Source organism: Oryctolagus cuniculus, chromosome 8, assembly GCF_964237555.1.
Source record: "Oryctolagus cuniculus chromosome 8, mOryCun1.1, whole genome shotgun sequence".
Classification (NCBI taxonomy): domain Eukaryota; kingdom Metazoa; phylum Chordata; class Mammalia; order Lagomorpha; family Leporidae; genus Oryctolagus; species Oryctolagus cuniculus.
The window spans coordinates 4170884-4194770 of record NC_091439.1 but is presented as its reverse complement, the minus strand read 5'-3'; the positions used below and the strand labels follow the sequence as shown (position 1 = coordinate 4194770).

At 40.8% G+C, this 23887-nt stretch overlaps 1 protein-coding gene across 23 annotated transcripts in view; it reads right to left on the bottom strand.

Annotated features, from left to right (window-relative positions):
• Positions 1-23887, bottom strand: part of PSD3 (pleckstrin and Sec7 domain containing 3) — a 588112-nt gene that overhangs the window by 96947 nt on the left and 467278 nt on the right. For all 23 annotated transcript variants that reach the window (XR_011378165.1, XM_008267258.4, XM_051819330.2 and 20 more), the window contains one exon: positions 18212-18405. Coding sequence is in view for 22 of the 23 variants with exons in the window: in XM_008267258.4 (XP_008265480.2) it covers positions 18212-18405 (194 nt within the window). In the remaining variant the exon portion in view is untranslated. The remainder of the gene's footprint in view (positions 1-18211; positions 18406-23887) is intronic.

Sequence of the window (23887 nt, the reverse complement as noted above, 5' to 3'; positions counted from 1 at the left end):
GTATCGTGTTCTATTTAACAAGTCTTTTTTTTTTAAAAAATTATTTATTTATTTGAAAGAGTTATACAGAGATAGAAGGAGAGGCAGAGACAGAGAGAGGTCTTCCATCCACTGGTTCACTCCCCAGTTGGCTGCAATGGCTGGAGGTGCTCTGATCCAAAGCCAGGAGCCAGGAACTTCCTCCAGATCTCCCACGCAGGTGCTGTGGCCATCTTCTACTGCTTTCCCAGGCCATAGCAGAAAGCTAGATAGGAAGTGGTGCAGTCGGGTCTTGAACCAGCACCAATATGGGATGCTCGCACTGCAGGCGGTGGCTTTACCGGCTACGACATAGCACGGGCCTCTTAACAAACCTCTTACTAGAGTTGAGTCATTAAGTTAAGATGAGATTCTGCAGCTAAAACAATTATCTGAGTTCCTTCTGTGTGCCAAGCATGTGCTAACCACAACAAGCATTAGCCTCATCTGACCGCTCTCGACTGAAGTCTTCTGCAGTGTCTCTTTTCTCTGTGGGATACTCTTATCCATGATCTTTGTGTCCAAAGACTTCATGGATTTCATTTCATAATTAAGCTCTCAGCTGAATGATACCTACTCAGCTATGTCCTCTACCTTGGTCATACCCCCTACAACAATGAATATTACTGGCACAAGCTGGTGCTTTAAAGTAGTTTTTAAAATGAATCAATGATATGTGGTTCAAAGTTCAAAATCTTTTTAAAAAATATTTATTTATTGGAAAGTCAGAGTCACACACACACACACACACAGAGAGAGAGAGAGAGAGAGAGAGAGAGAGAGAGAGAATCTTCTATCCACTGATTCACTTCCTTAATTACTGCAATTGCCAGTGCTGGGATAGGCCAAAGCCAGGAGCCAGGAGCCAGGAGCCAGGAGCCAGGAGCTTCTTCCTAGTCTCCCATGTGGGTCCAGGGGCCCAAACACTTGGGCCATCCTCCACTGCTTTCCTAATCACATTAACAGGGAGCTGGATCAGAAGTGGAGCAGCCAGTACTAGGCCAGTGCCGCGGCTCACTTGGCTAATCCTCTGCCTGTGGCGCCGGTACCCGGGGTTCTAGTCCTGGTTGGGGCACCAGATTCTGTCTCGGTTGCTCCTCTTCCAGTCCAGCTCTCTGCTGTGGCCCAGGAAGGCAGTGGGCCCTGCATCTGCATGGGAGACCAAGAAGAAGCACCTGGGTCCTAGCTCCAGATCGGCACAGAGTGCCAGCCACACCGTGCCAGCTGTAGCAGCCATTTGGGGGGTGAATCAATGGAAAGGAAGACCTTTCTCTCTGTCTCTCTCTCTCTCCTTGTCTAACTTTGCCTGTCAAAAAAAAGAAAAAGTGGAGCAGCCAGTACTCAAACTGGTGCCAACATGGGAGGCGGGCATCGCATGTGGCAGCTTAGCCAACGACATCACAACACCGGCCCCTCAAAGTTTAAAATCTTGAGTCAGAACTATCTAGTAATAACATTTTTGTCCACAGATTTTTATCATCATGATTACTTTCATTAGGAAGGTGGTTTCATATTCCACATTTTCAGTTATCCATGGTCACCTGCAATCTGAAAATATGTAATGGAAAATTCCAGAAGCAATAAATGTTTCAAAGGTTATTTGTTTGAAAGGCTGGGTGGGGGAGTGGGGTGGGACAGAAGAGAGATAAGGAGACAGAGATCTCTCTCTTGGTGGTTCATTTTCCAAATGCTCACAACAGTTGGGGTGACTCTCCCAAACCAGGAATCCGTAACTATGAGTCTCCCAGGTGGATGACTGGGGGAAGCGGGAGGGACCAAGTACTGGAGCCATCACTGGCTGCCTCCCATGCAGTGCATTAGCAGGAAGCTGGAATCAGGAGTTGAGCCTTGATTGAAACTCATGCACTCAGATATGGGATGCAGGTATCCCAAGCAATATCTTAATCACTATGCCAAATACCCACTCCTGTAAGCTTTTAATTACATGATGCAATGTTACCCCACCCCACTTTGTCCCTTGCAGGGCATGAATCATCTTTTTGTCTGCCATGCCCACACTGTATATGCTACCTGCCCATTAGTCGCTTAGCAGCAACAGCTGTCTCAGTTAATCAGAACAACTGTCACAGTACTGCAGTTCTTGCCGGCAAGTCACCCTTAGGTTACTCAATAATGGCCCCAACTCACACGAGTGGTACTGTTGGTAACGGCAATATGCCAAAAGGAAGCCATTAAGTACTTCCTTTAAATGAAAAGGTGAAAGTTCTTAAGCTAAGAAAAGAACAAACAAAACTATGATGAGGTAGCTAAGAACGAATTTCTTATTTGTGAAGTGGTGAAGAACGGAAAAGAAATTTGTGCTAGTTTTATGGTCACATTTCAATCTGCAAGAGTTAGAGCCACAGTACATGACGAATGCTTAGTTAGGATTGGAAGGACACGGAAGTACTGGGTTCAGTACCACCTGTAGTTTTACACATCCACGGAGGATCCTGGGGCATATTCCCTGTAGTTAAGAGGAGACTTCTCAATTGCATTTTTAATTTCAAATTTTCATCAGATTACTGGAGAATTTCATATACTGTATTTAATTATCATAACAGAGACACAAAAATCACTTTATTCTTCCTTCTAAATGTTAACTAAACCTAAAAGGTAAACAGAATGAGTCAAGAACAAAATTAGAATTTCTAAAAATCAGATACACCGAACACTCTGCATTCCTGTTTCAGAAGGAAATGTGTCAGAGATTTGGAACACTGATGTTTTTGGGAGCTAAAAGACTGGCAATTTCTATCCCACTGTTCTTTGTCAAAAGCATTGCTTCTAAGGAGAATGGTGGGTGGCACTCATAACTAACTTACTGTAGGAAAAGAGTGGATTTTAAGTCAAAGATATGAGCTATCAAAACAGAACTTAAAAACCTAAAACAATAAAAAAAAAAACATATTTTTGGAGTCTCGATGGAAAACTGTGAAGGGACTTTCCCCATGTAAGCCAGATAAAAATCCATCAAGATCAGATGGTCATATGACAAATGACTAATTCACACAGCTGCCCCTCTGTGCTGCTCTTAACCTTGCCTGAAGAGCACCCCCTGCATTCTGCACCCACTGCCATAAAGCAGCAAAGTACTAAGGGGAGGGAAGATCTCAGCCCGTTTCTAAAATAATTACTTTGCTTTCCCTCCACATAAGGAGTCTTTCTCTAACAGGAGGAGACCACTGTCTTATGGGATAAACCATTCCATTTTTATTATTGCTTAATTATAGTGTCGTTGTTCCCAATGTTACACAATAGCAAGGAATTCTGCTTGCATTGCCATTATAAACTCTATTTTCAGTATGTGTGACTCAGACTAACATCTACTCTCTCAAATTTGACGTGTGAGACTAAATTCCCTGTGAAGCGAGAGACCCTCTCAAACCGTCTCTAGGAGCTACACAGCACGTCTCACACCTAAAGCATTTAAAACAAGATTCTCGAGACATACCACAGGAGTTCCAATATCCTTACATAGTAATTAGTATCTCAGTATTTTAAATCAGACAGTTAGGTAAGATGACTGAAGAATCTATGTTGGAAATACAATGTGATTATAACATTATAAAGTTATTAAAGTTCTATGTGCACAAAATTAGCCTCTGGATTCACTCCTTCCCAATGCCTCCGGTCCCATTTTCCAAAAGAACCTATATTTTTTTAACATTTGAGCAATTTTTCCTGACAGTTAATTACCATCATTCCCATAAGCAATGTTCTTCTACCACTGTGCTGTAATATGTTGTGAACAATCGCTACTGATTTTCTGCTGTGATGAAGATTTTGCAAACTTAACCCCACTCTGTTCTACTTTCCCAATATATCTATATCTACTTTGTTGCTGTATCTTTATTGATTACATCTGAAAACATTTTGCCTTTTCTTTTTGGTAAAGATTTTCCCCCAGCTTACTTAAGTATTATTGACAAATAAAATTACATATTTAAAATGTACAATTTGATGTTTGACACCAAATTTCACATTGTAGCAATTACCACAATCAAATTAACACACCCTTCACCTTACAGAATTACCTTTTTCTCACTTACTTATTGAGAGTAAATAACCGCCCACTACCCTGTGCAGGTAGTATCTTTTCTTTTCTTTTCTTTTCTTTTCTTTTCTTTTCTTTTCTTTTCTTTTCTTTTCTTTTCTTTTTTTTGACAGGCAGAGTGGACAGTGAGAGAGAGAGACAGAGAGAAAGGTCTTCCTTTTTGCCGTTGGTTCACCCTCCAATGGCCGCCACGGCCGGCGCGCTACGGCCAGCACATCGCGCTGATCCAAAGCCAGGAGCCAGGTGCTTCTCCTGGTCTCCCATGTGGGTGCAGGGCCCAAGCACTTGGGCCATCCTCCACTGCACTCCCGGGCCACAGCAGAGAGCTGGCCTGGAAGAGGGGCAACCTGGACAGAATCCGCCGCCCCGACCGGGACTAGAACCTGGTGTGCCAGCGCCGCAAGGCGGAGGATTAGCCTAGTGAGCCACGGCACTGGCCGTATCTTTTCACTTCATCTCTGTAAGACGGGCATAACTGCTGCCTCTGTGTCCTTTGGTTTCCCTCTCCATCCCAAGTTTCTTTCATCTGGACTCTTACAAGGTCAAGTTGGACAATATTTATATTCTACTATAGAATGGTAATTAAATCTTCCACATTTGTAAGTGGAAACAGCCCAAATTCTATGATTGTGGTATAGTTATCAAACATCAGTTGGCAATCACAGATTTTCTTTGTTGGTACTAATTTTTGTCTTCTGGTTTTCTAATCGTTATTTTTATAACAAAATCCCTCATGTTTCTAAATTTTCCATGCTATTAGCTATTTCACTGAACTTTAAAAGATTTGGTATGAAGCAATTATGATATCACATGTTATCATGAATAATAGAGTGAGTATATGTACCACCAATCAACTTACAAAATAAATAATCATTACAGTTATTACAGTTGGACTGCTGGGTATTCCTCACTGACTGTACATTATCCCCCCACCAGAGGTAGCTCCCATTCCGTGTTTAATTATTAATACATAGGAATGGTTTAATTATTAATACATAGGAATGGCACTGTGGCACAGAAGGCTAAGCCTTCTGCCTGCAGTCGGCATCCCAAATGGGCATCAGTTGGAGTCCTGGCTGCTCTTCTTCAGAACCAGATCCCTGGTAATGCACCTGGGAAAAGCAGTGGAGGAGGGCCCAAGTGCTTGGGCCCCTACTCCCACGTGGGAGACCCAGAGGAGGCTCCTGGCTCCTGGCCAGCCTGGCCTAGCCCGGCCATGGCAGCCATTTGCAGAGTGAACCAGTGGATGGAAGCGCGCTCTCTCTCTCTCCCCCCTCCTCTATTTCTCTGTCATTAGAAAAAAAGGAATGAATGTATTATTCCCACTATAAACAATATTGTTTTACATGCTTTACAATGTTGTCATATGTGTGCATTCTTCTGCAAGTGGTTCTTTCCATTCAATATCACCACAGAGAAGAATCACAAGAGAGGACAGAGGGAAATCTTCAGTAAAGAGGTAATAGGAACTCTGAACAGCACAGAGACCCAGGAAGCCCGCAGAGAGAGAGGAGCAAAGCATACCACAGGTCCTGTGTAGCTCCCTGGCCGGGGGACTCCATCTTCTGAGAAAAGCCAATGGGAAAGCTGTGACTGATTATCAACACTATTGACCAGCACCAGCCCTAACTACAGGAGGATTCCATAGTCCTCCGTGGCTTTAAGTACAAGCTAGAAAGTTTACTGGGGTCTGAACAACCACCTTGCTCCTAAAAAGGAACCCACACTGCCTACCACCACCACCCTCCACCCCTATAAGGCAGACATGATATGAACTCCATTTTGTATTAGGGGACAGCAGACAGCCCTTTCAACCAAAGGAGAGAAAACAACAACAACAACCAAGAGCTCCAATAACAGAATAAACCAAATAGAAGAATTTCTGATACTGAAGACAAGACTTTTGAAATAACCTAGTCAGATAAAAAGAATTTAAAAAGTCTACTATATAGGGGATACAGTTAAGCGAACAAATATTCACCCTGTAGGGAGACCCGAAGGAGAAGAGAAGTAAAAAGACACTGAGAATCTATTTAATGAAATAATACTAAAAAATTTCCCAGGTCCTGGCAGAAACATGGACATCTGGATATAAGAAGCTCAAAGATGCCAACCTGACCCAACTGAAAAAGACTCTCTTCAAGGAGCATCATAGTCATATTGGCAAAATTAAGGACAAGGAGAGAATCCTAAAGACAACGAAAGAAAAATGTCAAGTCAAATACAAAGGAAAACCCATTAGACTAACAGCACGCTTCTCAGCAGAAACATTATAGGGCAAAAGAGAATGAGATGAAATATTCAAGGTATTGGGGGAAAAAAAACAAACCTCTAATCAAATATACTATATCCAGCAAATCGATCTTCTAGAAGTGAAAGAGAAATAAAATATTTCCCAAATAAGCAAACTCAGAAATAATTCATCACCACCAGAGTGGATCTATAAGGAATCCTGAAGGGAGTTCCACATTAGTTACCAAAGGATCATAATCAGCATCATGAAAAGACACAACACTACAAATTTCCTAACAAAGCAGGTATGCAAAAGATAAAGAGCAGAAAATCCAACCTTATGATAACACAAAGCTACAGAAGCACACAAAACTAATAATAGCGCGTTGGCCTACCAGCCATTAGGGGAGTGAACCAACGGAAGGAAGACCTTTCTCTCTGTCTCTCGCTCACTGTCTAACTCTGCCTGTCAAAAAAAAATAAAAATAAAAAATAAAATAATAAGAAACAATCAGTAGAGCACAGAGAAAATCTACAGATTGGAAGAAAATATTTGCAAGATAAATGTAAACCGCTTGACAAGAGGTTAATATACAGACTATACATGGAAACTGAAACAACTCAATATCCAGAAATTAATGCAACTCAAACATTTCTCAAAGGAAGAACTAAAACTGGCCAAGAGGTATATGAAATAATGCTCCACATCACTAATCAGGGAAATGCAAATCAAAACCACAATGAGTTATCATCTCGCTCCAGTGACACGGGCTTTCATCAGAAAGACAAAAGATAACACGTGCTGGCAAGGATACACAGGAAAGGAAACCTTACACACTGTAGGTAGGAATGTAAGTTAGCACTTTCATTGTGGAAAACAGTATGGAGGTTCCTCATAGAACAAAACTACCACATGATTCAGTAATCCCACTCCTGTGTACATATCCAAGGGAAATGAAATCCACCTGTAGAAGAGAAATCTGCACTCCCATGTCTATTGTAGCAATATTCACAATGGCTGGGAAACAGAGACAACCCAAGTGTCCATCCACTTAGGATGGATAAATAAAGACAATGCACCTCATATACACAGCAGAACACTACTCAGCCACAGAGGGATGATATTTTACCATCTGCATCAACATGGATGAACTGGAGGTCATTATGCCAAGTAAAATAAGCCAAGCATGTCAAGACAAATTATCACAGGTCTCACTCACAAGTGGAATCTAAATCACAGATGATCTCATGGAAGCTAAACACACAATCTCAGAGCCAAGTTATTACAGCCGCCACCTGCAACTCGGCATCTCAAATCGTAGCCCCACTTCAAGTCCTGGCTGCTCCATTTCTGATCCAGCTGCCTGCTAATGTACCTGAGAAAGCACTGGAAAATGGCCCAAATACTTGTCCTCATGTCGGGAGACGTGGATAGAGTTCTGGGCTACTGGCTTTGGCCTGAATCAGCCCTGGCTATTGTGGCCATTTGGAGAATGAACTAATAGATCCAAGATCTCTGTTTCTCCTTTTCTCTCTCTGTAACTCTGCCCTTTAAATGAATGAATGAATGAATGAATGAATAATTTTTAATATATAAAATGATGGCTAGCAGAGGCTGAGTAGGGAAGTGGGGAGAGAGGGATGAGGAAAGTTTGATATACGGGTACTAGCTTATACAGTTAGATAGGAATAAGAAGGTCTGGGGTTCCTATTCAACAGTAGGGTGATTATAAATAATGTTAACATACTGTATATTTCTCTGCTTTTTTTAAACCTAGATTATAGGATACTGGTTGCTTTCTCTATAAAGTAATAGTAAATGCTTGAAAGGAAAAACATATTTACCTTGATTGAATATCATACAGGTAACAAAACACCCCACAGTACTCCATAAATATGCATAATTTTGATATGTATGCTAAAGATTTTTTTTAAGATTTATTTTTATTTATTTGAAAGACAGAGTTACAGAGAGAGGTAGAGACAGAGAGAGAGGTCTTCCATCCACTGGTTCACTCCCCAGATGGCTGCAATGGCTGGAGCTGCACCTATCCGAAACCAGGAGCCAGGAGCTTCCTCCGGGTCTCCTACGTGAGTGCAATGGACCAAGGATTTGGGCCATCCTCTACTGCTATCCCAGGCCATAGGAAAGAGCTGGATCGGAAGAAAAGCAGCCGGGACTAGAACCAGCACCCATATGGGATGCTGGCGCTTCAGGCCAGGGCGTTAACCCACTGTGCCACAGTTCTGGACCCTGCTAAAATTTTTTAATTCAAAATAAAACTCAAGGTCAGCATTGTGCCCTAGCAAGTAAAGCCACTGCCTGCGATGCTGGCATCCCCTATGGATGCCAGTTCCAGTCTTGGCTGGCCTGCTAATGACCTCGGAAAGCAGTGGAGGACAGCCCAAATCCTTAAGCCCCTGCTCCCATGTGGGAGACCTGGAAAATGCTCCTGGCTCCTGGCTTCAGTCTGGGCCAGACCTGGCCATTATGGCCATTTGGAGAGTAAACCAGAGGATGTAAGATCTCTCCCTCTCTCTGTCTCTCCTTTTCCCTCTCTCTGTAACTGTGCCTTTCAAATAAATAAAATGAATCTTTTTAAAAAATAACTCAAAAACTTTTTCTTCAAAAAACGATAAGAATATAACAACGCAAAAACTCAACAATAACAACAACAACAACAACAACAACAACCAATGCAGTTAAGAAATGGGCAAAGGACTTGAAAAGAGAGTTCTCAAAAGAAGAAATACAAATGGACAACAAATACATGAAAAAATGTTGAATATCACTAGTCATCAGGCAGATGCAAATCAAAATCACAATGATATTTCACCTTACCCCTGTCATAATGGCTACTATCAAAAAGATAGAATAACAAATGTGGAGAAAGGGGAACTCTTGTAACACTGTTGGTGGGAATGTAAATTAGTACAGCCACTGTCAGAAACAGTACGAAGATTTCCTAAAAAACAGCAGATGGAACTTCCATATGATCCAGCAATCCCACTACCCAAAAAGACATGAAATATTTGCTTGGAAGAGATTATTCACTATAGGCAAAATATGGAATCAACCGTCGGAGAACTCAAGGGGCTTCCATAGCCTTGGAAACTCATGACTGGAGCATGGGGAGATTACTGAGGCCATAAACAAGAGTGCCAATTTGTAAAGTCAACAACAGGAGTCACTGTGCACTTATTCCTCATGTAGGATCTCTGTCCTTAGCGTGCTATACATTGAGACTTAATGCTATAACGAGTACTCAAACAGTATATTTCACTTTGTGTTTCTATGGGGGTGCAAACTGTTGAAAGCTTTACTTAATGTATACTAAACTGATCTTCTGTAAAAAAAAAAAAAAAAAAAAAAAAAGAAGAAGAAGAAATTATCAATTCCCAACTTGACTCTCACTGGGATTAAACATGACAATAGGTCTGAGCTGATTTCATCATCATTTAAAAAATCATCTATTATTTTTCACTTTATGTTTCTGTGTGGGAGCAAACTGTTGAAATCTTTACTTAATGTATGCTAAACTGATCTTCTGTAGATAAAGAGAATCGAAAATGAATCTTGATGTGAATGGAAGGGGAGAGGGAGTGGGAGAGGGGAGGGTTGCGGGTGGGAGGGACATTATGGGGGGGAAGCCATTGTAATCCATAAGCTGTACTTTGGAAATTTATATTCATTAAATAAAAGTTAAAAAAAAATATGGACTCAACCTAGATGTACATTATCAGCTACATGGACAAAGAAAATATGTACCAAGTGGAATATTATTCAGCCTTAAAACAGACTGAAATCCTGTCATGTACAGTAAAATGGATGACCCGGAGGTCATCATATTAAGTGAAATAAACCAGACACAGAAAGACAAATATCACATATTCTCCTTCATATGTGAAAAATTAAGAAAATATGAACACAAAATATGATTACTAGATGTTTGGAGGGCTAGGGGGTTACAGGGAGTTTAGATATTAGATACCAAATCAGAGTCATAGCTAAGGAGTAAGTTCCTAATGTTACACAACATAGTGGGGGAGAATACAGTTCACAATAACCTCGATAACCTAGCGTACATTGTATGAACAGAAAAAAGAAGCCCGAGTCTCCGATCATAAACCAAAGGAGAAATGCTGATTGCTTTGTTTCATTCAGTAAACACAGTATTCCTGTATTGAAATTTCACAGTACACAATTACTGGTAAAGCACTGTTTTAGAAAAGACCAATGTTATTATCTGTGAAATAGGGACAATATCAAAGGACAGAGATTCCGTGAGTAATGCATGCTGTGCTTACAATAAAGCTCTAACACTGAATAATTATCACTATTATCATTTAGAACACCGAATTTTTGGGAACATTGTTTCTAGTCAATTTTTTTGATTTCCACAGGAACTTATATTAGATACATTAAATTTACCATTCCACCTGAAAAAAAAAAAAAACCACAAGATTCATTTTTCCCCTACATTTGGCTTTTCAAAGCTTTCTCTAAATGTCAAATTTAATGGCTCTGGTAAACACATATATTTTTGTGAGAAATAAAACACTTGATTTTTTTTAGTTATGATTTATCATCTAGAGATAGAATTTCTGAGCTGAGCTTATCTTTAAAAGGCAAAAAAAGGAAGAAAACCTCCAATGTTTTATAAAAATGTTAAATCCATCCCTGAGTAATTATAGATATAGACCAAATGAGTCCTCAGAGTTGATTAAAAACAACAAGATACCAAGTGGTCCCTTCAAGTTAATCTTTGTGAGAAAATAATCTCTCCAAAGAACTTTGACTCAAATCTTCATTTATTTAATGCTTTTAGTACAGGGGCTGATGTTGTGGTACAGTATATCACATTGGAGTGCCAAATCAAGTCCTGGTTGCTCTCTGCTGTAGCAGATGATGGCCCAAGGGTTGGCCCCGCACCTCATGTGGGAGACCTGGATGTTGTTCTGGTTTTGGTCTGGCCCAGCTCTGCCTGTTAAGCTCATTTGGGGAGTGAGCCAGTGGACAGAGAACCCCTTTTTTTCTCTCTATGTCTCTTGTGAGTGTCTGTCTCTGTCATTCTGCCTTTTAAATTAAAAAAAATCTTAAAAAAATAAAAACTGGTACTATAATTTGTAATCACAGTATCTGGCTGTATATATATATGTGTGTGTATATATGCAAATGTACATATATACAAATGTACGTATATAAAAATGTAATATAACTGCAGTTATACTAAACATGCTGAATCAAGAGAAATATGTTCAAAAAGTATCATCATGCAGTGTCCTCAAAATTACTTGGAATTCCCATTCCAGGAAAACCTCATTGCTGTTTTGATTTTTTCTAATGTATTAGATTTGTACTGAAAATGAAATGTGGTATATTTCATAGCATATTAGATATGAATCCTAATATAAACATACCTAAAATGTGCTTATTGTAACTATTTAGTCAAGACTGAACAGTCCATGCCTTCTGGTACATTTCTGAGAAACAGCAGCAACACTTAGATAAGCCAGTTCACCCAGACATGGGAGAAGGAGAGATCAGGTGGGAAGGAAACACACTCCTTTCTGGACAGCCAAATACCACATCTGAACAGTTGGTGCCTAAATACGTAGCATTCCTTATCACTGCCACAGCTCAACAAAGATCATATCTTGAGGCCTGAGGCTACTAGAAAGACATTTTTAAGAAAAGGGATACAGGCAGGTGCTGCGGCTCAATAGGCTAATCCTCCACCTGCGGCACCAGTACCCCGGGTTCTAGTCCCGGTTGGGGCTCCGGATTCTGTCCCGGGTGCTCCTCTTCCTGTCTAGCTCTCTGCTGTGGCCCGGGAAGGCACTGGAGGATGGCCCAAGTGCTTGGGCCCTGCACCTGCATGGGAGACCAGGAGAAGCACCTGGCTCCTGGCTTCAGATCAGCGTGGTGTGCTGGCCACAGTAGCCACTGAGGGGTGAACCAATGGCAAAGGAAGACCTTTCTCTCTCTCTCTCTCTCTCACTGTCCACTCTGCCTGTCAAAAAAAAAAAAAAAAAAAAGAAAGAAAGAAAAGGGATACAGGGCCAGGCCCTGTGGTGCAGCGGGTTAAGCCATCACTGGGGATGCTAGCACCCCATACTGGAGTGCTGTCTTGAGTCCCAGCTGCTATGCTTAAGATCCAGTTTCCTGTTAATGTACCTGGGAAGGTAGACGTTTGGGCCCCTGCCACTGATGCTGAAGACCTAGATGAAGCCTGGGTGAAGTTCCTGGCTCCTGGCTCAGCCTGGCCCAGCCTGGCTGTTGCAGCTATCCAGGGAGTGAACCAGCAGATGGAAGATCTTTCAAATCCCCATGCTGCCACCCACTGCCCCACCAATGCTCTACCTCTCAAATATTAAATAAGCAATAAATACTAAAAAAGAGGATCAATAGTCAGTTTAGATCTTCTTATACTCATGAAAGATTAACTGCTATAGAAACTGCTCTTCTATAATAACTAGAAAAAAGGACCGTGTAAATACAAAACAAGAGTTATTAGCTACTGCACAACAGGCAGCATTACACTGTGATTCTGAATACAAAAGAACAAGTGAGTTAAGCTCAGTTTGCTGCTTGGGGAGTTTCTTGGCCCTGGTAATGAAAGAGGGTACCGAACAGAGCTTAGAAGTGATGTTCAAGTTGAGGACATGAATGGTGAGTCTGGTGAGGCTGAAGGGGGGCCAGATTTCTGCATCAGATAAAAGAAAAGGGGATACTGAAGAAAGAAATAGCTCTACAGGTCTGCAGAGGAATCTCCGGATATTGGCTAGACCATCGGTCTGAACAGAAACAAAAGAAAATAACCCCTGGCGTAGGAAGGAACCAGAGAAAGCGAGGAATGAGCAATCTTGAGAGCTCTGACTGGACTAGGGATAGTCTGTGGGCTCATTGGCCAGAGTGGATCGACTTTGCGGGCCATTGGATACAGTCTGTAGAAGAGTAACCGTGCCATGTTAAAGGAACTGAGTAAAGATCTAGAACAAGGGCTGCTCTGGATCCCCTGCCAGAAAGGATAAAGGAAGTTTCTAAATAGTTTAATCTACATGTTACTTACCTCATCCAGAAGAAAAATGCAACATTTTAAAATATAATATAACTAAATCCTGAATTTGAAAAACAGAAAAACCACAATGTCTTGTACTCAAATAAAAATTACTAGGTATGCAAAGGAAAAGGAAGTATAATCCTTACCAAAAGAAAAATGCATCAGTGTAACAGTTCCAGACGTGGCTGGAAGGTACAATGAGAAGGACCTTAAAACAGCCACTATAAATACGACCAGTATACTCAGAACATTAAGAAAACATGAAACTGATAAGGAGAGAAATGGAGAATACAAAACAAATTAACATTGCACTTTTAAATATAAAATATTATATATTAAATGAAAAATATTGTAGTAAATTTGAAGAATAAAAATTACTAAGGTACTAAAAGGACAAAAAAGAATTACATGCACACACACATAAAACTAAACAGGCTCTGTAAAGTTTTAGAATAGTATGAAGTGATGTAACACACAGGAAATGCATCTTACAAAGGGAAGCATGTGCTTTAAGAAATAACAATTGACGATTCTCCAAATTGGTGAAAAACAGAAATGTGTGAATCCAAGAACCTCAACAAACAACAAATGAGGAACACATAAAGAAAATCATAATAAGGCGCCTAGAACAAAAATGCTGAAAATTATTGAGACAAAGAAAAATCTCAAAAGCATCCAAGGGAAGAAAAGAAAACAAACACACTGGGTACGGAAAAACATGGGCAAGAACAACAGCAGATCTCTTTGTCCAAAGTCATGCAGGACATAGGACAATGGAATGACATTTCAGCACAACAAAGTATTGAAAGAAAAAGAAAGTCATTGCTCAAGAATTCTATATACATAGACATATGTTCCTAAAATCAGAGAAGAGTGCAGACCTTTTCATACTGATGAAACAAAGTAAATTTCTCACCAGTAGGTACAGTGTTCTACTGGCAGTTTTGTAACAAAGAAAATTAAAATGTCTGACAATAACACAAACATTAGAATAAAAAAAAAGGCAAGTGTCTTGTTATAAGGATCTCACACTACACACCAGGTCATATAATTTGAAAGTAGACTGGCAAGTTAAAGATGGATTCTGTAAATACCACAGCAACCCCTAAAATGAATAGAGGTATAGCTAACAAGATAGTAGCAAAGGAAAACAGACACACACACACACAAATCTTAAATAAGGAATGAGAACAGAAAAAAAAATGGTATAAGGTAGCAAGATGGCATATTTAAGGACCACTATATTAATAACTGCTATGAATGCTATCAATATAAATTTTAAAGTCAAAATGGTTTAAACAATCAAAACACAGAGACTGTGTCAGAATATAGCAATAATCCAATGATGTACTATATAAAAGAAAACCATTTTAAAGATAAAATCACAGATTAACAATGAAAACATAGAAAAGAATGTGATATTGATGCAAAACTAAAAATGAAGCTGGAGTGGCTATATTAATCCAACCAATGTAGACTTCAAAATAAGAAATTGACAAAGGAGTCAATTCCTCAAGGGGACAGAATGTATGTAGCTGGCAGGAATGCAAAATGGTATGGGCACCTCGGCAGCCTCGTCTTGAGCTAAACATGTGCTTATTGGGTAGCTGGCACTCATACTCCCTCATTCTAATGTCACTTCTGAGAAACTCAAACATATGTGCACGCCAGAACTTGTACGTGAACATCCACAGCAGCTTTATTTACAATAGCCAAAACCCAGAGACAACACACATGCCCAACTGCCGAGTGGAGAGGCTACTCAAACAGGGGAGCGATGTTTCCCAATGAAAAGAGACAAAGTGACCTGTAAAAAACCATATTAACTGAGAGAAGAAAAGCACAAAACAGTCCTTGTGACTCTATTTATTGCCGTTCTAGAAAAGGTGAAAGCATGCTATAGGTGAAAGCATGCTATTTATTCAAAGACAGATAAGTAAGTGTCACGGGCTGCAGCAGGGGTGGAAGACATTACCTGTAAAAATCACAGTGGAACTTTTTCAGGTAATGGAAACACTGTTTATCTTGATTTGACATTGGTTACAAAACTGTCTATACTTTCCAAAACTCAAAATAAACACTTTAAAATTGCTGAATTTTATTTTATCTAATTATTAGAAAGCACGCACCTTCTTATCCTGAAAAAGTTCATTTATCTGTCCCCACTAAAGTGATTTGGAAACCAAAGAAATTATAATAGGTACCTAGGAAGAGCCTAGGAATGAAGGGTGAAATTTCTAAGCTTCTCTCAGTAACCTCAAATCACAGGAGGAAGTTCCTATAATGATAAAGCAACTGACAGAACAGAAGCCTGGAGACTGGGGCCCAACTGGCACTGTCTTACCCTATCCATGGACTTTTCCCTCTGTTCCGATGCAGGAGCAGAGACAGAAATAGGCAGAGGCAAACCCCTTTGGAAAATAGGCAGAATCTTTTAAGTTGCTAAGACAAGACAAAAAAAAAAAAAAAAAAAAAAAAAAAACCTTAAACCTGAAATTGCCCTGATCAACCAAAAGTTCTCACAGTATAAACGGAAGCTTTATGGAGTTACACTGGCAGGAAAGCTTCCATCTTGCACAAGGAATCTGCAATAAACAAAGCAGCCCTCAGGTTTTGTATCTATTCCTACACAGAGCTTCCGGTGGGGAAGGGGCCCAGGACAAAGCAGAAAAAATACGTTTTCATCAGGATGGCAGAACCTGAGGACAGTTTGGTAAAGTTTGGCAATTCAGTCAATCCACTGCTAGGAAAGAGTCAATGAAAAGATGTTCATGTGAGTTAACTTTGCCACCCTTGTCCAGCAAGATGTAGTGTCTACTTTGAATCAGTGAGAACTGTTTGCTTCCCCCCCCCCTTTTTTTTTTTTTGAACTGGTACTTTAAATTGCAGTGACTCTTTTTTTCTGCTCTAGTCCTTTATTTGAGATATGTCAGATATTACTAGATTTTTCATTTAGCCTCTAGATTGAAGCTTCATCCATAGCTAACTGAGAGGAATGAACACAACCAGCAAATCTTAGCCTTGGAAATGAGAGCTGCGGTGGACACCAGCATGTGATAAAGAAATGGGTATATCTGAGATTGTAAAGGGAAAACTGTACAGTTTAGCAAAAGCACTGTCTGAATCAATGCATGGAGAACGGTGTGTGTGTACCCTGGAGCAAACACGAGGTAGCTAGTGTTTTCTCTGTCAATAACACTTCCCTTCCCCTGAGACCTGTATCTTACGTCTTCTCCATGGAACTCTCCTCTTGCCATGGCAACCAAGTGAGGGCTGCCTCTCATAGCCCCTCTGTCCTACAAATCCTGAATACGCTAAATTAGAAACTAGGGGAAGGGCTGGTATTTGACCTAGTGCTTAAGTCACTTGTTGGGAAGCCTATATCCCATATTAGAGTACTTGGGTTTGAATTCTAGCTCTTCTTGATGCCAGCTTCGTGCTAATGTGCATGCTGGGATGTGTAAGTGATGACCCATGTAGTTGGATCCCTGTCACCCACATGGGAAATCCAGGCTGAGTTCTGAGTTCCTGGCTTTGCCTGGCCTACTCTCTGCTGTTACGGGCATTTGGGGAGTGAACTAGCAGAAGGGAGCTCTCCTGTGCCCGCTTCTCTCTGTTTCTCAGCTTCTCAAATTTATATGAAATATTTTAAAAAATAATTTTAAAAAGAACTTAAGGAAGAAGGAGAATCCTCTTTGGTGTCAAAATTGAACCCATGATTTATAGCGTTGCTTATAGCCATGGATCCAGGTATGTATAATGGGCTCCATTCAGAAGAATGCAAAATAATGCAGAGATAGAAATGGAGAAATGTGTCTTGATAATAATCCTTCATCTTCAGGCATGCACTTCTTCTAAGCTAGTTTGACTGGCTGTCAGTTTCAAGGGCAATAATCAGGATGTTGTTAGAGATAATCAAGTCTTCTACAAGGCAAGCAAATAAGCAAAGGAAATGCTGTTGGAGGTACTCCTACAGAACACTGAAACATTAAGTCTGTGTCCAAGCCACTATGTTACAATGTTTCTCTTGACTGCAACTTGTTAGAATACGCTAAGAAACAGTGCCAGCCACAAATGGAAACAGTGGTACTGTCCATCCCTTCACTCCAAGTCTCTGTAGGAGGGTAGGGACACCCATAACCCACAAATTTTGAGCATACTTAGCAAGGACCTTAGCCTGTTCAACCACATAAAATTGCTATCTCACCCTCCACAAAGATTATTCTAATCATACAAGCATACTCCATTCTTCTCCATCTTCAACCATTATTATGTTTCAGAAGATAATGTCTCACACTTCGCGGAGCAATCAGAGGCCATCACATAAGACTCTTTCAGGTCCCCAATACTGACAACACATCCTGCCTGAGCATCTCATCAAACACCAGTCGCTGTGTACATGCTCGGGATCTCTCCTGTGTCTCTGGGACCTACACCAGTAATTTTTCATGTATTGTAAAGTCGGTGCTTCCCCAAACCACCAACAATGTAAACTCCATGAACACAGGGACCTTGCTCATTCTATCCACTGTTATATTTTTTGGTGCCTAGCATGTGATAGGTATTCATTATTACTTGCTGAAGCCATGGAAGAGAGATTGGGAAATGAATAGTATGTAACTCTCTCCCATTTCTAAAGTTCTAGAATTCTACTTAGAGAAGATTAGGTGTCAACAATGGATTTCTGATTTGGAGTTAGAAGCTTTATCAAACTGCAAGAACAGTTCATTAAGATAACATAATTTTCTTTATTCTGGATTGTATTTTAAATCAACTCACTTTAAATTTTGAGCCTAAAGATCAAATAAATAAAATATAAAATTATAAACGTGATGCTTACTCTTCTTTCCATCCATATCTGCATGGATTTTCCGAGCCAAGAATCCACTTTTGTACACAGCAGCATTTGGGTCATGAGGAATGTCCAAAAATGGGTTTGTGGTGCTGCCTATGCGACTAATGGTTTTCGGATGCATTCCATTAGCCTTCTCATCAGTGCCTTCTGAGGGAGACTTTTTTTTCTCTTCATCATCTCTAAAAGGGAAAAACACAAAGACTGGGTCACACACCTACCACAGTACTCAACATTTACTTAGTATGATGAATGAACTACCTTGTTTTCTAATGGTCTATCCACTGGGACAAAAGCCACCATGATGACAACAGCCACTGTTTATTAACATTTCTTATGTGTCATATGAACCTTATTAAGTTTGATGTTGCTATCCTATACTGTAAATAATAGCACTAAGGGAATTTACATAAATAACCAAGGCCACAGACTTAGTAATTATTAGAAATAATGAAGGTATGATCATAAAATCTACAAAGCCTCTACTCTTTCCATCCACTACATGCCTTCATGGTTGTCTTCTTTCTAAATGAGCAGGGGTTGTGTTTTTTTGGCAGATCATTATCTTAAGTTTTGCATTTCTACAGCCACTAATACAGCACTAGGTGAAAAGAGCACAAGAAATAATTTAAGAGACTGAGCCCAATGAAGAGTGTTGAACTGTATCTGCCAAATACCAGGCTAATCTCTAAAATCAAAACCCAAGTTAAATCCACTGGAGGATTAGGATGACAGTGCCATACACAGAGCTTTGGCATCTTACAATTGGACCTTTCTAACCATCATAAAAGTGAGGGGCTCCATACTAGCCATTCAGACAACCCCTAATTGCCAAGCTCCCTTTTCTAAATCTCTGCTCCTTCAAGCACAGCAAATTTAACTCTTCAAGCATAACACACCTTAAGCTTGGAGAAGGTTTAAAATAGATGGCCACACTCAGTCAATAAATAGGAAGAAAGAGCTATGGAAAGTTTGCAAGGTCTAACATACTGCTGGAAAAAATACGATAAAAGTATTTGACTTATCTCAGATGTTTTAATTTCCTGAATTGCCTCTGGTTTCACTGCTCATTCAACTTTGATTACTGAAGCTTTTTATTAAAACTTCAACCAAAATAACTATCACACCGAGGTCAGTGTTGCACCATGGCAGGTTAAAACTGTTGCCTACAGTGTTGACATCCCATATGGGCACCAGTTTGAGTCTCTCAAATAGACAAAGTTCATTACACTGATGAACTCCTCAAATATTTGCAACAAGTGGGATTGAGCAAGGCTGAAATTGTGAGCTGGGAATGCAATCCAGGCCTCCCATGTGGATGGCAGGGACCTAACTACTTGAGCCAACACCTATTGCCTCCCATGGTCTGCATTAGCAGGAAGTCAGAATTGGAAGCAGAGCCTGGACTCAAATCCAGGTACTCTGAAATGGGATACAAGGGTCTCAGCTGATGTCTTAATTACTAGGCCAAAATGCTCACCCCTCCACCGATAATTTATAAGTAACTGGAAGATACATGAAAAGAAACTCTTAAACATTAATATTTTACTTCTATTTTGAAATAATTTTAGAGTTGTAAATATAGTACATCATTTCCACATGCTCAGCTTCTGTTGATGTTAGTATCTTACGTAAGTACAGTAAAGTTTTCAGAACTAAAAAGTTAACATTATAACACTATGAATTAAACTGCATAATGTATTGAGATTGCAGCCTTTCTGTCATTACCTTTTTTCCCTGCTGCAGGAAACTATGTGTGAATGCACACTACATTATAATGTCATATCTCCTTTGTCTTTTCTAATCTGTAACAGTGCTGCAGTCTTCGTTATGACCTTCACACTTTGAGAAACAACAGTTACCTTGTAGACTGTGCTATTAATTTAGATCTGTCTGATGTTTTCTCATGATCACAGGGCTTTGCATTTTTGGGGAAGGGTTCCACCTAGGAGATGCACCCTGCTTGGTGCACCAGATCCACAGGGTATAGGTTTTGTTACTGGTGAGATTAACCAGGGTCACTTGGGTAAAGAAGTACCTGATAGGATTCTCTATTTAAAGTTACTAAGCTGGGGGCTGGCACCATGGCATAGTGGGTAAAGCAGTGCCAGCATCCCATATGGGTACCCGATGCAAGTCCTGGCTGTTCCACTTCTGATCCAGCTCTGCTATGGCCTGGGAAAACAGTAGAAGATGGCCTAAGCCCTTGGACCCCTGCACCCACATGAAGAAGTTCCAGGTTCCTGGCTTTGGATTGGCCTAGCTCCGGCTATTGTGGCCAATGGGGGAGTGAAATAGCAGATGGAAGATGTCTCTCTTTCACTACCTCTATAACTCTGCCTTTCCAATAAATAATCTTTAAAAAAATAAAAATAAAGTTACTAAGTTACTATTTTCTTTTGTAAATTAAACCTTGTAAATACCCTGCTTTTCCTTTACATTTATTTAATTACTTGAAAGGCAGCAAGAGACACACAGAGCGAGACAGCTCCCATGCACTGTTTTATTCCTCAAATGCCTACAAAGGCTGGGGCTGGGCTGGGGTGGAGTTGAGAGCTGGGAAGTCCATCACAAAGCCTCCACAAAGCTGTCAGGGACACAACTACTTGATTGAGTTCAACATCACCTGCTGCCTTCCAGAGTCTGTACTGGCAGGAAGCTGGAATCAGGAATCAGAGCCAGGAATCAAACTTGGGCACTCCAGGATGGGATGTGGGGCAGCTTACCATTAGGGCAAATATCTGCCCTCTGCTTTGCCTTTTGTCTGCTGAGTTTAGCATTCATTAGTGGAACTTCTCCATGGCAATTTCTATTTTGGTTACCTAAAAATCTCTCACTTATTCTGCATTCCTTAATTAGAATTCTTCTGTAAGTATGAGTATGGAACCGTGGATATTTTTTAATCACTATATTATAATCAAATACATGAGTTATATCCATAAAAGAGCACAGGCAAAATATATGGCTGCTTCCAAAACAATTTCAATTGTTTTAAAAATTGTAAGTCCAGAGTAAAAATAATAGTAAATTCTAGGGAATATTTTTTTTTTTTGACAGGCAGAGTGGACAGTGAGAGAGAGAGACAGAGAGAAAGGTCTTTCTCTGCCATTGGTTCACCCTCCAATGGCTGCCGCGGCTGGTGCACCGCGCTGATCCGATGGCAGGAACCAGGTACTTCTCCTGGTCTCCCATGGGGTGCAGGGCCCAAGCACTTGGGCCATCCTCCACTGCACTCCCTGGCCACAGCAGAGAGCTGGCCTGGAAGAGGGGCAACCGGGACAGAATCCAGCGCCCCGACTGGGACTAGAACCCGGTGTGCCGGTGCTGCAAGGCGGAGGATTAGCCTAGTGAGCCACGGCGCTGGTCTAGGGAATATTTTTTCTTCCATGATCACAAAGAAAGTATTTTTCCCTCATTTTGAAAAAGAAAAACAAGACCCAGATTAAGCAAGAGTTAATCAACTGATAATTCTTTGATTCCAAAAATTTTATTTTTTTATATTTTTTATTTATTTATTTATTTATTTTGACAGGCAGAGTGGATAGTGAGAGAGAGAGACAGAGAGAAAGGTCTTCCTTTTGCTGTTGGTTCACCCTCCAATGGCCGCCATGGCTGGTGCGCTGCGGCTGGTACACTGCGCTGATCCGAAGCCAGGAGCCAGGTGCTTCTCCTGGTCTCCCATGCGGGTGCAGGGCCCAGGCACCTGGGCCATCCTCCACTGCACTCCCTGGCCACAGCAGAGAGCTGGCCTGGAAGAGGGGCAACCGAGACAGAATCCGGCGCCCTGACTGGGACTAGAACCCAGTGTGCCGGCGCCCCTAGGTAGAGGATTAGCCTATTGAGCTGTGGCGCCGGCCTGACTCCAAGATTTTCAAAAATCTTCCCTCAGTACTTGAGTTGTAAGTAGAAAAAAATGCTTATTCTGATAAACAGAAAAACTGAGACTTCGCGAGCCAAAAGAAATTACTACTGGGGTCTTGTTCACCAGGATCTTTCATTTAGATTGCTTTTTGCCACTGTTTCATGGCTTTCCATGCCTGTGAGACTCTCATGGACCTTTTAGCCAGATCCGAATGTCCCAAGGGTTGATTCTGAGGCAGGAGTGCTGTTTTGGGCATTTGCCATTCTATGAGTCTAGACAGCTCATAGCAAGAGTCTCGGGTGATTGCTGATGTCATAAATAAGAGTGCCAATTGTTAAATCAACAACGGGAGTCACTGAGTACAGGCTCCCCACATAGGATCTCTGTCCTTAATGTGTTTTACTATGAAACTTAAAAACAACACTACTAGTCGAACAATACCCTATACCTTGTGCGGTCGTATGAGTGCAGCCTGTTGAAATCCTTGCTTAGGGTATATATGAAGGTGATTGAAAATGAAACTCGATGAAGGGCGGGATGGGAGAGGGAGTGGGAGAGGGAAGGGCCGTGGGAGGGAGGGAGGTTGGGGGGGGAGCCACAACAATACAAAAGTTGCACTTTGTAAATTCATTTATTAAATAAAAAAAAGAAATTACTGCAATAGCCATTGTTTCAAACTTTTTTCTTTCTTTTTTTTTACCAGATTAATATTTTTCTTGGAAGAAATAAACCAAACAAAAATCTCAATATCCATAGTTGATAATGTGCTGTTTTGCCTTATAAAATGTATTATATATAATAGGGGCTGGCATTTTGGCATAGCAGTTAAGCTGTTGCCTGCAATGCTGGCAACTCAAATGGGCACTGGTTCAAATCCCGGCTGCTCCACTTCTGATCCAGCTCCCTGCTGATGCGCCTGGGAAAGCAGAAGAGGATGGCCCAAGTATTTGGTCCCCTGCACCCACATAAGGTGCCTGGATGGAGTTCCTGGCCCCTGGCTTCAGCTTGGCCCAGCCCCAGATGTTGCAGCCATTTGGGGAGTGAAACAGCAAATGGAAAATTAATATCTCTCTCCCCCTCTCTCTGTAACTGCCTTTCAAGTAAATAAATACTTTTTTTTAAATTAAAATATATTGTATAACAGTATCCACTACAAGGTACAGCAGTAAGAAAGGTGAAACAATTTGAACATACTCACAAGTTAGGAATCATGGACTGTGCATCCTAGTCCTAGTCACTCAGCATCCTGTGTACTTTTGTATTTAGGATGATTACACAGGTTTGTGGAATTTGGACTCAGAGAGAAAAGTTGCTACAAATGATAAATGTTTTTGTTCAATCTAAAACGTCCATTTGTGAGCTCATATAATAGCAATAAAATTTATTCTGTGGTCAGTACCAGAAATCAATACGCTGATGTGTAAATGCGTCAAAATTTAGGATATATAATGGATTTTATATTTTCAAATTGAAAGCAGTTTAAAATACATATTTACAAATTATTGTAGGGGCAGGTACTCGGCACAGTGATTAAAATGCCTATTGGAACATCCATATCCCAACTCAAATTCCAGTTGTCCCCATGATTCCAGCGTCCAGCTAATGTGTGCTCTGGAAGGGAGCAGCTAACAAGCTCAAGTGCTTGGGTCCCTGCAAGCCACATGGGCGAACTGGATTGAGTTCCTGATGCCCAGGCATTGGGGGAGTGAACCAGCAGATGGCAGCTCTGTCTGCTTCTCTCAAATAATTATTTATAGGATCAACTGCTTGTAGAATCATGAAGCACCATGAAGAACTCTATA